Source organism: Lactuca sativa, chromosome 3 (genome assembly GCF_002870075.4).
Source record: "Lactuca sativa cultivar Salinas chromosome 3, Lsat_Salinas_v11, whole genome shotgun sequence".
Lineage (NCBI taxonomy): Eukaryota > Viridiplantae > Streptophyta > Magnoliopsida > Asterales > Asteraceae > Lactuca > Lactuca sativa.
Genome location: NC_056625.2, coordinates 157,474,679 through 157,488,470, shown reverse-complemented (window position 1 = coordinate 157,488,470; position 13,792 = coordinate 157,474,679). Strand labels below are relative to the sequence as shown.

At 35.8% G+C, this 13,792-nt stretch overlaps 2 protein-coding genes and 1 non-coding gene across 3 annotated transcripts; 2 read left to right on the top strand and 1 right to left on the bottom strand.

The window, feature by feature from the left end:
* Positions 1-2,361: 2,361 nt before the first annotated feature.
* Positions 2,362-3,625, top strand: LOC111876885 (uncharacterized). The gene is made up of 2 exons (XM_023873448.1): positions 2,362-2,836; positions 2,916-3,625. The coding sequence occupies exons 1-2, from the start codon at positions 2,362-2,364 to the stop codon at positions 3,623-3,625; spliced, it is 1,185 nt and encodes a 394-aa protein (XP_023729216.1).
* A 60-nt stretch (positions 3,626-3,685) lies between these two features.
* Positions 3,686-4,147, top strand: LOC111876886 (uncharacterized). The gene has a single exon (XM_023873449.1). It carries the CDS (start codon positions 3,686-3,688, stop codon positions 4,145-4,147), a length of 462 nt encoding a protein of 153 aa, XP_023729217.1.
* Positions 4,148-5,275: 1,128 nt separating this feature from the next.
* On the bottom strand, positions 5,276-5,347 carry TRNAD-GUC (transfer RNA aspartic acid (anticodon GUC)). The gene has a single exon. It is a non-coding gene; the product is annotated as a tRNA-Asp (tRNA).
* Between the last annotated feature and the right edge of the window lie 8,445 nt (positions 5,348-13,792).

Below are 13,792 nucleotides of genomic sequence, written 5' to 3'. Positions count from 1 at the left end.
CCAAACTTGATTCACCCACCTCAGTTATTGCTTGATTTATATAGCGGAGTTACTGAAAAAAGTCAAAACTTTAGAAAAAATATTTGTAGATACAATATGATGTTTGCATTTACATCTATGTCTGGTAAGACTGATCATGCCATTAACTCTGGAATTGGTACTTATGTTTATCGAATACATGGACAAAATTATCATATTGCATGCAACTTACTACCAGAGGAAGGCAAATTACCGAAATTTTGCCAATTGTATATATATGATACAGATCACGAGGTTGACAACAGACTCAATGCACACGAGTATGTAAATACATTCTATCATATAATAGCGTTAAATACACACAAACACACACACACACACACATATATATATATATATATATATATATATATATAAATTTTATTACGTCTCATAATATCTATATCCGTGATTTTGTTTTCCTATTAATGTAGTTCAAAAAAGAAAAAGTCAACATCTCACAATTCAATGGGAAATCCTTTTTCACTGGAGTTCTTGACTGTTCATGAGCTAATGGGTTTATTGGATTTTATAAATCCATTAGTTAAGCAATTTAGAATGGCACGTGATCTACTTGAATCGAATCCAACAGAGCGTATTAGGCTTAAATTAATTGGGACAAGAGAAAAGGACGGTACATAGTATAATCTTCTTACCACAAGTGAGGTTGCTGCACTTATTGTAGGTGACATTGACGGTTCCTATTCACGAGATATTGTTATAGAAACTCAAGGTCGCCAACGTCAACGCATTAATAAGTTGCATCCGCAATATCTTTCACTTCAATATCCTTTATTGTTCCCTTATGTCGAAGATGAATTTCGATTAGATATAATACTTCGTGGTGTTGAAGAACCAAACTCCAAAGGACGAATAACACTAACAATGTGAGAGTTTTTTGCTTATCGTATAAAATAGAGAACTAATGAAATATCTTTGATTTCTAGAAAACTCTTCCAATAGTTTTTGGTTGATTCGTATACAGTGGTTGAAAAGGACCGGCTAAATTATATCCGGTTTAACCAACCAACATTACATGTCGCTCCTTACGGAGACTCGGCTGAGGCTACTCAAGAAGGAACTGAAGATGCTTTTGCAATGGGAAACCGTATTATTATTTCGTCTTCTTTTACAAGTGGCAGTCGTTACATGCAACAAAATTACTTAGACGCAATGACTTTGGTTAAGTGGTTTGGTTATCCTGATCTATTTTTTAACCGTTACATGTAATCCTAAATGGCCAGAAGTAATTAGATTCGTTGAATCTAAAAATCTCAAACCCGAAGACAGGCCTGATATTTTGACAAGAATATTCAAAATAAAACTTGATTAACTAATCACTAGACTCAAGCAAGAAATTTTTTGGGTGAAGTCGATGGAGGTATAAATCTAAAATCTCCTTATTCATTTTATTTTCTTTTGATTTTATAATATCATGCGTTAACCAGAGTACATATTTGCATCATACAGTTATATATACGATCGAGTTTCAAAAAGGGGGTCTTCCACATTGTCACATATGCCTAGTTTTAGAAAAAAAAAGTCTAAACTTCCAAATCCCGAAGACATAGATAGCGTTATATGTGCTAAATTGCCAGACAATGAACTTGAACCAAATCTGTATCAAATTGTTTCTGACAACATGATACATGGACCTTGCGGCAATGATTTTCCATTTATGCGATGTATGAAAAATGACAATTTTTCTAAAGGATTTCCAAAAGACTTTACAAATGACACATATATTGATGATGATGGTTATCTAGTTTACCGAAGACGTGATAACAGAAACAATGTCATGAAAAATGGAGTTTCTTTGGACAATAGTTATAAAAATTAATTTTTTTATATAAACATTTATTTCTTTATAAATGTTATCTTTTATAGGAAAGATATGTTAAATGATCTTAATTTTCTTTATGACATTTTGTTTCTTTTTTCAGATATGTTGTTTCATATAATAAGAGACTTTTGAAGCAATACCAAGCCCATATGAATCTTGAGTGATGTAATCAGCTTGGATCGATAAAGTACCTTTTTAAGTATATTAACAAAGGACAAGATAGGATCACCACTTCTTTTTACGAGGCAAAAAATAACAAAAAACAACACAAAGAAAATAACGATCGTGATGAAATTGTTGAGTATTACAATTGTCGTTATATTTCTGCCTGCGAGGCATGTTAGAGACTTTTTAGGTATGACATTCATTATAGAACACCACCCGTTGAAAGATTGTCGTTTCACCTACAAGACAAACAACTTGTTGTGTTTAAACCATCCCAACGTGTTACTAATGTTTTTTATAAACCAACTATTGATGCTTCTCAATTTTTGGCATGGATGGAATGTAATAGCTACAACGAAAAGGTAAGGGAGTTATCCTATGTTGAATTCCCAACTCAATATGTTTGGAATGAATCAGATAAAGTATGGACAAGAAAAAAAACAAAGACAAAGTCACTTGGCAGAATTAATCATGTGTCTCCCAAGTCTGGTGATGTTTATTACTTACGCATTTTTCTCAACAAAGTAGAGGGTCCTACTTGCTATGAACATCTTAGAACGGTTAATGGGACCGTTTATGACTCTTACAAAGATGCTTGCTACACTCTTGGTCTATTAGACGATGATAGAGAGTACATATATTCTATACAAGAAACAGATCATTGGGCCACCGCGTGTTTCTGCAGGTCTCTATTTGTTATGTTGATTACATCAGATAGTCTATCACGACCACATCATGTTTTTAAAGAGACATATAATTGTCATTCTGATGATGTCATTCATGTTCGTGAACAAGAAATAGGCGTGAAAGGTACATTCACACAAAAAAAATATTCCCACTTTAATTGATATTCTAAATAAATTATTTCATTACCTTTTAATGTTTTCAGGCTTGAAGCAAAAACCGGAAGCAATTTACCACCTAACGTTGTCGTACATTGAGAAATCTTTATTGAGCTGTGGACTGAGTCTTAAGCAAATACCCAATATGCCATTACATGATCAAAAATATATTCAAGATTCTTGCAATATGTTAATTCAATATGAGCTTAATTATGATCCGTCCAGTCTTGAATCTGAACATCAACAACTGCATTCAATATTAAATGTCGAGCAAAAAAATATTTATGATATAGTTATGAATGAAGTTAACAACAAAAAAGGTGGTATCTTTTTCCTCCATGGTTATGGAGGAACAAGAAAAACATTTGTTTGGAAGACATTGTCTGTTGCTATTAGATCTAAAGGTGAAGTGGTATTTAAAGTTGCTTCAAGTGGAATTGCAACACTCTTGCTTTCTAGTGGTAGGACAGCACATTCAAGATTTCATATACCACTTAACTTGAATGAAAATTCGTTATGTTCTATTACGCCAGGTAACGATGTAGCTGCCCTGTTGAACAAAGCGAGCCTTATAATTTGGGACGAAGCCCCAATGATGCATCGTCATTGTTTCGAAGCAGTTGATAGGACACTTAGAGATATTATCCTTCCTAAGAACAATGATAAACCATTTGGAGGCAAGACCATTGTATTTGGAGGCAACTTTCGACAAATTCTTCCAGTAATACAAAGAGGAAATCGTTCAGATATTGTGTAGGCATCATTGCATTCATTAAGATTATGGCGTGAATGTACAGTTTTACGTTTGACTGTAAACATGAGGCTTCAGTTCAGTTGTCCAAACAATGATTTCGAAGATACAAAATCATTTGTTGATTGGATTCTTAAAATTGGTAAAGGTACTATCGATGGTCCTAATGATGGTGAAGTTGAAGTTGAATTTCCAGAAGATGTGATCGTTCCCTCTACGGGTGACCATATTCATTCAATTGTATCCTGCATTTATTCATCTTTTCAGAACCATCTCGATGATCCATCGTATTTTCAAGATAAAGCTATTTTTGTCCCTACCAATGAAGAAGTTGATGCTATCAACAACTACATGTTAGAATTGATGAAAGATGAAGGGAAAACATATCTGAGTTCAGATTCCTTATGTGAGACCGAGGCAGAAGATTCTTTTGAGGAATCAGTATACTCTGCGGATGTGTTGAACGCTTTTAAGGCCTCCAGAATTCCCAACAATAAACTTATACTAAAAAAAGGTGTCCCGGTTTGAAAGACACGTCATTAAAGCACGAATCATAACTGGTAATTTTTCAAACGAGATTACTTATATACCTCGCATGAAGTTGACCCCATTCGTTAAAAAAAATTCCATTTCGTTTTCAACGTAGACAATTCCCAATAGCAATTTGTTTCGCTATGACCATTAACAAAAGTCAAGGACAGTCATTATCAAATGTTGGATTATACTTACGTAGACATGTCTTCACCCATGGTCAGTTATATGTAGCTGTTTCTCGTGTAACAAGCAAAAAAGGTTTGAAGGTACTCATATGTGACGAGGAAGATCGTTCAACTAATAAAACAAAAAACGTTGTCTACAAAGAGGTCCTGCAACATTTATAGTTATTTATCGATTTTCAGTGTTTTTACTTTACTTTTCAATAATAACAATAGCCATAATTTTTTTTTTTATAATTATTATGCAATATATATATATATATATATATATATATATATATATATATATATATATATATATATATATATATATATATATATATATATATATATAAATGTTTTGGTAATTTTTTATTACAAAAATAATGGATGAACCACTGTTATAATTTTCATATTTTATATTTTAAAACTTAAAAATTGTAAAGAATTTGAGTATGGATTATGGAACATCGTCATTTCTTTGTAGATCCTCTCTTGCTTAGGATTGAGAACACCTTCACTTGGTCCATTAGATTAGATAAAAGAATAAGCATTCCTAAGATCGTATATAAATATATGACAAAAATGTATCTAACATAATGTTTTCATCACATTCTTATCATTATATGTCCGGGTTAATTATGCATGTTTTCTGTCCTAATAATAATAATAATAATAAATTAAACGATGAATACTATGACTTAATACTTATCAGATAACACTCCCGTTAGCATCGAATGTAGTTGTCCAACATATAAGTTTTTCATGTAAGTGAAACTTGTTTATAAGTTTATAATCTATGTTTAATTTTGTTTTACTTGTACTGATTAGTATACATGTTACATAATCCGTATTATAATATATAAAATAAACCGAAATACTGAAAACGTATTAAAGATGTCATAGACTCATAACAAGATACCTGGTCTTGTTAAGTCGAATTCCAAAATTTAATAAAAACCGCCGTTGCCGGGGATCGAACCCGGGTCACCCGCGTGACAGGCGGGAATACTTACCACTATACTACAACGACTAATTTGTTATAATTTTGTAAATCTATAATTTATTGGTTTTCTCACTGCATGTATTTGCTAGTCATAAAGGCAATATGTAATTATGGAGGAGAGAGATTCGTTTTATGGTGGTTGAATAGAGTAAATAACCTGTACAAAACACGTGTTAGCATATATCTTCATGCAATGTGTTCTTATTTCTTAAAAGGGATTTGGAATAGTTTATAAACTTTTTCTTTGTTACCCTTGTACAATAACTAAAAATCTAAAATATGTTATTGCTTAAAGTGAGCAAAGTAAAATCATGCATCATGCATGTTGCCACATATTTTTGAAGTTAAAGCTCCTATAGGCATGTTGCTCACAAGAAAAGTCGTGAAGATGAGTATCTTTACAAGTTTTAAATTTAGAATAACATATTTTACGAGTATCTTGGTCATATTCAGAGCACATCATAGTCGGGTCCACCTTTAGTGAATGGTATGGAATGCGTGTAACACAAAAAAGGTTGCTGGGACTCTTTTTGAAAGTCAAACAAAAATCACCTGCATTCGATTTACTCCTTTTTGCATGTGCATATTAATTTCGAGACCCAACTCTATTTTGAATCCAGGATCCACATTTGTAAATCCATTTCCGAGGTCTCACATGCATTACGGACCCAACCATACCCGTCTCGGACCCATTCACATTTGTGAATCCGTATTCCGAGATTTCGGATCCATACCCATAGCTAGGAGTGTTCGTTTGGATGGATCGGTTTGATCCGATCCAGTCAAGTGAATCCAAATTAATTTCGGTTTTTTCAAAACATAGATCCGAATAATCCAAACTATATTCAAATCCGATCCGACCCGATCCGATACAATTACAATTCGGTTGGATCGGTTTTTATAATTTGGTTTTCAAAAACCAAAATATTTTAAAACGATATATAATTATAATATTATCCAACTTTATACAATAAACGAAAACAAATTATTTAGTTATGATTTGAAATTTATAAACAACTACTAAGAAGATATATTATAGTTAAATATTTTATAGATAGAAAACTTTTCAGAGAAAATGTATATTATTGTTTTTTTTTATTGGGTGAAACGTTTTAAACCTATTTGAAAAAATAAATTATAAAATTAATAAATAACTATAGATATATATTATAATAAATAAATAATAAATATTTATTCGGTTTTTTTGGACTATTCGGTTTTTACTTTATAAACCAAAACCAATCTGAAATCCAAAATAATAATTCGGTTTTGTTGAAAACCAATCCAAAAATCCGAATATCCAAACCAAATAGTCTAATCCAAATTGTCCAATTGGACAATTCGGTTTTATCCGATTAGTGAACAGCCCTACCCATAGCCTACCCATCTCGAACCTTTTTCATTTCGAACCTTGTAACCTATTTCAAACTTAACCCATTTTCCTATGTAAATCCATTTTCATTTTGAAACCACCCTCTAACCTCTTCGTTTTTTAATTCCGAGATTTATTTCATCAACTCCATTTTTTTTATTTAATCACATTTTTTAACCATTTCTTTTTAAAAAGCCTTTTTATTTAAAACCAATTTCCATCTTTTATTTAATACCCATTAATTCTTTTTTTTACACCATTTTTTTAATACCAATTTTTATCCAATTATTATTATTAAAATAAATTATTTCTATTAACACCAATTTTAGCCCTATGGTTCAAAGCTCCATTCTTCTTGCTGATTATGAGTGACGATACAATTTGGTTCAGAGATTATTATGTGTCTTCTTCCTCCTACCGAGCATCTCGCATTTGCAGTCTAAGATTTTTATGTTTCAGAGATTCGGATCCACCGATTTTCCGAGGTTTGAATCTTTTCTGAGGTTTGCATTTTTACTTCCTTCAGACTAGTTACATATGATATTGGACCATTATTTGGGAGTTCGGGTTTGCATTTTGGTTATCAACATTACTTCGGTTCAACATTATGGTTCTTCAGCAGCGGGTTTATCATATATATATATATATATATATATATATATATATATATATATATATATATATATATTCTACATGGTTTGTTCAGTTCGACAATACATCACCAAGTCTACCAATGACCCGAGAATAATATCCTTGTTTTTACGGGTAGATGCTAACATCAATGGGGAGCGTGCAATGCTCCATCATATCTAACATATTCTCTTTCCTGGTTTCATGATTATTTTTTAGCTTTATTGCATGATCGATCAAAAATAAGGGGAGAATCATGAGCATCCATTCTGGTTTATTATTGGAGTTTTGAGTTAGAGACATTCGAAGACGGAGATTGATTTAGTAGTGTGATGTGGCACTGATTTTTTATCTTCACACATCAAATTTTTGACATTACTAGATGTTCTTCAGTTTACGATTATTTATCTTCAGACTCTATATTTTGGGATGTCTCATTTGTGTTTGCATCGGGATCAGATATTATGATTGTTCGAGTTTGGATTTTCGATATTTTGAAAACAAATATTGTAACGTCCCAAAATTCAAGACTAAAAATTTCTTTTATAAAATCATTACTTAAAACATAATTATCAATCCATAACATAATCAGAGAATTAATTTCCAAAACATATGTTCGTTATCAGAGTGAAACATCCCAGGCTACCAAATCTATGGTGTGTGCCATGCGATCACCCTGAGCTCTTCTCTCCGCTACCGGAAGTACCTGAAACCAAAACTGAAAACCGTAAGCACGAAGCTTAGTGAGTTCCCCAACCTACCACATACCATGAACATTCACATACTGCACATACTGGGCCACGCCCGCTATTCTGGGCCTCGCCCCCTACCTCAGGCCTCGCCCGCTACAACGGCCCCACCGTTCCAGGCCTCGCCTGGCTTCGAGCCCCGCTTGGATACATATATGTTTCGTTTACGCCTCGCCTGTCAATGGGCCTCGCCCGCCAACATATACTAACACATAACATATCACAACACATAAACTAAACATATACTATCGAATCCTGTTTTAAACGCCTCGCCTATCTTGGGCCTCGCCCATGTCCCGCAACTGATGAGTCATGGAACCCCGTCCACGCTCCTACTGCTAGTGAGATACGGGCCCAACCCACACTCACACTTTCCCTAACATGGGCCTCGCCCCTACTCTACTGCTAATGAGACATGGAACACCGTCCATACTCTGCTGCTGGTGAGATACGGGACCTCACCCACACTCACCTTCCTACCAGGCACATACATGTATCACACAGACAACAAGTATAACTATCATACAAAGCATTCCTTGGGCACCCGCCCGCTATGCTGGACCTCGTCCTGAATATCATACTAACATACCGTGCCTAGGGCTAACCCCTGGGTCTTCCTACTCATAACTACATGGGCCAGCATTATGGCCGTAGACCCATTCACACAAGGGGAAACTCACATGCACTTGCTGAACTTGCTGATAACCCCTCAAGCTGCTGCCCGGCAACTCTCTGAACTCCTGCTCCACTAGCTCCCCAAGCTACTAATATCAATGCAACACTTAGTCTAACTGTCCCCCGAAAGTCAACTAAGTCAACTCTGGTCAACGTCAAAGTCCTGGTCAAAGTCAACCTTCCAGGTCAACCCTACTCGCCGAGTCTGCCTACTGACTTGCCAAGTTCATATGCTCAGAGTCCTTCCATTCGCAACTCGACTCGCCGAGTCAGTCCATGACTCGTCGAGTCTACCGATTTCCGAGTCCTTTCCTGTCCAACTCACCGAGTTCCCACTCAACTCACTGATCCGAGTCTTAACTTGAAGGGTTTGGGGTTTCACGACTTGATTCACTGAGTCCAAGAACAGACTCGCCGAGTCCAAGGCAATCTTCAACAGACTTGCCGACTTGTTCTTCCAACTCGCCGAGTTCCTGCCCAACTTCAACCAACTCGCTGAGTCCACCCATGAGACTCGCCGAGTCGCTCCAATTCTTAATCCATACAGTGGCTTTTCGAGCCATGTAGGGGCTCCAAATCATAGATCCATACTTCCAAAGCTCAATCCTCACATAAAGTTGCAAACTTTACATATAACTAAAGAGATCTAGGCTCAAAACACACTAAGGCTAGGTTTTAGGACAAAATGGCTTCACCAACTACTCAATATCTGATGCTTTATGACATATTGGACCATCCCAACCCTAGATCTGAAGTGGCAACAACATATCTAAGCCCCAAGCCCGAATTGGGTCTCACACAACCATAAAACCCCCAAATCACATAACAAAAATAGATCTAGATGCAAAGGAGGGAAGATAGCAGCTTATTACCTCCAAGATGAAAACTAACTGAAGTAGATCTCGGATCTACACCTCTCCTTTGAAGCAACTTTCTTGATCTTCAAGTTCGTTTCCAAAGTTCCCTTCCTCCAAAGTTATTTTTCTCAAATGATGGAAGCTCACATGAAATCTAGGGTTTACAGGTTCTCTAGGAAGATATGGAGGCTGAGGGAGGGACATAACACCCTTTATATAGGATACAACTCATGGGATTAGGGTTTTCCTCGTTCAGACCAGACTCACCAAGTCCCCTTAGCCGACTCGCCGAGTCGGTCACTTACTCCTTGACCGGATCCTACTCAGACTCGCCGAGTTCCTCACTGGAGTCGACGAGTTAACCCTTTGACTTAGGGCTTTCTTTCCTTCTTGTCCTTCCTGATTTTGGGTGTTACAAATATTATTTAGCAATGTGACATGACACTTATTTTTGATCGTATGATCAAATTTTTAGCATTGCTAGACCATGTCTTCGGATTCACATTATTTATCATTTAAACTTACTTTTGGATGCTTCACATTTTAGCATGCTATTCTTCAGAGATTATTTGGTGCATTATCACTCGAGTTCGGAATCTTGAAGTCATTGTGTGATTTGACATTGTGCTCTTCGGTTCTACAGTTGAGGGTGAGACTGTGAACATGATTAGTTTTCGGGGGCTGATCACATTCGAATATTGGGATTTCATATTTCTATTCAGAGATTAGGTTACGCTGTATGTTTTTTGATGATAGAGATTCCATTTCCAAATTCCGAGACCACGAAAGCTTCAGCTTTTCTGAGACGCTTCAGCACCAGACCTACCAGACCTACCCGTCGGATGTTCTACCTTTTATCACTGCTTTACCCTCACCGTTTCCAAGCATTTAGGGGGAGATGTTGGAGCATGAAAATGCTCTACAATGATAAGTGTTTATTAGGTTAGAATATTCCCTTGTATGAAAAACATATTCCCTCCACTAGTATATAAAGTGGAGGTGAGGGTCATTTGTTTGTAAGTGTTCACTATGTTGGCATTAGTTTAGAGAGAGTTTTGGGTGCAGATTCTCCCCATCCATGAGAGTTGTTCTTGTAATATTTAGTTTCTTTATATCTATCCACTATAGTTTTACTCATATTGTGAAATCCCCATTTTCACAGCCAGAAAAGACTGATTTTGTTTATGTTTTATAAAAATCAGAGTATCTCTTTTAATAAAAAGGCTGTGGAATTTGTTCCTAGTAAAACATGATAAATACGTTATCAAAGAATTTCTGAAGAAAAGTATTTTTATTCATTTTAAAACATTTGGGATGTCATTGTTAATAAAGAAACATAAGCAAAAACAAAACTTACATTCATTATCACTAGTGATTTATATCTCCTTAATCTCTCAGTGTAATGTGACTTCATATCAACACCTGTGATATAAATAAACTGAGTGGGTCAGGTTGGGAAACCTGGTGAGTACATATGGTTTTCAACCCACAATGATATAATTATTATGTTTAAACATTTGAACAATCAACCCAATTACCTGTCCCCATTATCTCCTTTATTCTACCCTAAGAATTCAACTATTCCTCGTTTATTTATTCCTAAGGGTTATCCTAAGGAATAGGCACGAAATCCATCGTTGCCAAGGTTTACTCAACAGACACTAAATCCATAGTTACCAAGGTTTATCTCGTTTATTGACAGTATCGTTTCCGAGACTCCTCTCGCAATACAGGTCAATGGGTTTTATCTCGTTTATTGACGGTATCGTTTTTGAGAATCCACTCGCAATACATGTCGATGGGTTTTTAGAGTACACATGGTGAATACACAGTTCAAAACACCTACAGGTTGCGAGCCTGCTAGTGTCCACTGGACTGTCTAGAATAGTCTGTGGTTGTGACCCATACTCTGCTGGATGACGGGGCCAACACTGGGGTAAAAGGCTTCTCTCATGGTTCACCTCTCACCCTTACCTCATGGTTTATATCACTTATTCATCATTTTATTTTTTTCACACAGAAACTATTTCATCTACCCATGTTTTACGCAACACATTTTGTAGATATAAAATACGTATATAGTTTAAAACATGTATAAAAATCTTTTACCCAGCACAGACAGCAAGTATTCAGGCTGTATAGGCACATAACACATAATTTATATAAAATACTTCATATCTATGTGTAAGCTGAAAGTAACTATGCACTCACTTGATTAGGTGGTGACTTGGCACTTGGACAGCACTTCGTTACACTTAAAATAATTTCCATCGACAAAACCTAGTATCAATATCAGTAGGGTTTAGTCTAACGTTAACCACGACTAATTAATATTCTAGCTATTATTACTATTATATAAGCGTTAAACAATACTTATATAACCCATAATAATAGCCAAAGTATTTATTATAAGTTCCTAATAACGTTACTATAATTAAATAAAAGCTATATTAAAAAAATCGTAGACGTAGCTCACTTACAATGGGTTTTTCTCAAACCCGGGCGCTGCTGGAGCACTCCGGGGCTTCCGCCTCGTGCTAGGGAGGTTCCCTAGGCTTTTTGGGGGGTTTCGGAGCTAGAGAGAATTTCTAGAGAGAGAGAGGGAAGTGAGGGGAGGTGTGAGGAATGAAGAGGGATTCACCTCTTATTTATAGGAGGCTGGAGGAGGGTTCACGTCGTGAGCCAGGCTGGCTATAGCCAGGTGCAACCTGGTGTTGACACTTGGTATCGCATATAGGGTGGAAATCAACCGATTTTCAAAAATTTATAACTTTCGCATACGAACTACTTTTTCTACGTTCTTTATATCCACGTGTGGGTAAAAAAAAGATCTACAACTTTCATTTAGACTCAGTCGGCTAATTCTTGACCGATCTTAAATTTAACAGTACGAGGAGATTAGACTGCTTAATGACCGCGAAGAATTCGTAACTCCTTCATACGGACTCTGTTTTCGTATGTCTTTTTATCGTTGAGTTGCTATTCATGAGATCTTCAACTCTCATTTAGATCACGTAAGCTAAAAACCGCTCGAACTAAAATTCGAGTTTCGGGCTGTACACTGCTAAGCCGAAACTTTGAAAAATCATAACTTCCTCATACAAAGTCAGATTTGGGCGTTCTTTTTATGGATTTTCTCGGTTTAACATACTCTAAGACTTTGGTTTAGATTACTAAGGCTAAAAAGTCTTCTATCATAAATTCAGTTTTTACGCTTCCCGGTGCCATGCCGGTTTTACTGTAAAACTTCGATGGGCCATAACTTCTTCCTTATAACTCGGATTTCGGCGTTCTTTATATGTACAGAACCCTTGAGACATATTGTACAAATTAGTTAAGATTATTTATTCTAAATAATCTTTTTGTCGAAAAGTCGTTTTCGACCCTTATTATCTCTAAATTGACTAGCTCGGATCTACGGGCGTTACAATTATCTCCCCCTTAGGATGATTACATCCTGGAATCATCAATGAAACAGGAAGGTATAATGACTCCATACGTTGTCTCTTCATCCTAGGTAATAATCGTAACTTCCTCGTTTCTTCGAATGAGTACCTAACTCTTGGACTTCCAGACTGCAGGCGATGCTTGATCTTGCACTTACTCCCTATCTCACGTTAGACTCCAAATTATGACCTTCAAGTCACAATATCGATCCTCACTGGATTCGAACATAAGATAAGTTCTTTTATTACTACAATGGAATCATTTTCCATATTCTAATGACCTATCATCGTATGTTGCAAGGCTTAGACTCAGATCTCTTAGAGTCTTTCAGAACAGACTATACTTTCCTTCATGTTCTAATCTCATCTTAAAAGGTAGCATTTCTAGCTTCGAGAAATCGTTATGATACCTCTACTGATCGCTTTTATTAATCCTTCCAGCTTAAGTCAGGTGCCGCATCGAACTTGGTTCTCGGAATCACGTAACAGACTCGTCGTAGTCGGACACAATTAGGTATGACCACTAGGGTCGGAATAACAACAATATTCTTAGTTATTACCGAAACAATGGTAACGACATACTTTAATAAAATGGTATCAATTACTACCTTCTTGGTAACCTTGTACTTTCCCTAATCCAAGCATGAGTCTTGTGCTTCCGGTAGTATAGGCCTCTACTACCATTCACACCTACTCATACTCGTCCCAAGTATTGTCTCGCAGTTTTCCAAGTCACCATATAA

Excerpts from the sequence above, each read along its gene's own strand:
- LOC111876885 (XM_023873448.1), top strand. The coding sequence starts at position 2,362 with ATGGAATGTAATAGCTACAACGAAAAGGTAAGGGAGTTATCCTATGTT. Across the intron at positions 2,837-2,915 it reads ACAAGAAATAGGCGTGAAAG|GCTTGAAGCAAAAACCGGAA; the intron begins GTACATTCACAC and ends TAATGTTTTCAG.
- LOC111876886 (XM_023873449.1), top strand. The coding sequence starts at position 3,686 with ATGAGGCTTCAGTTCAGTTGTCCAAACAATGATTTCGAAGATACAAAA.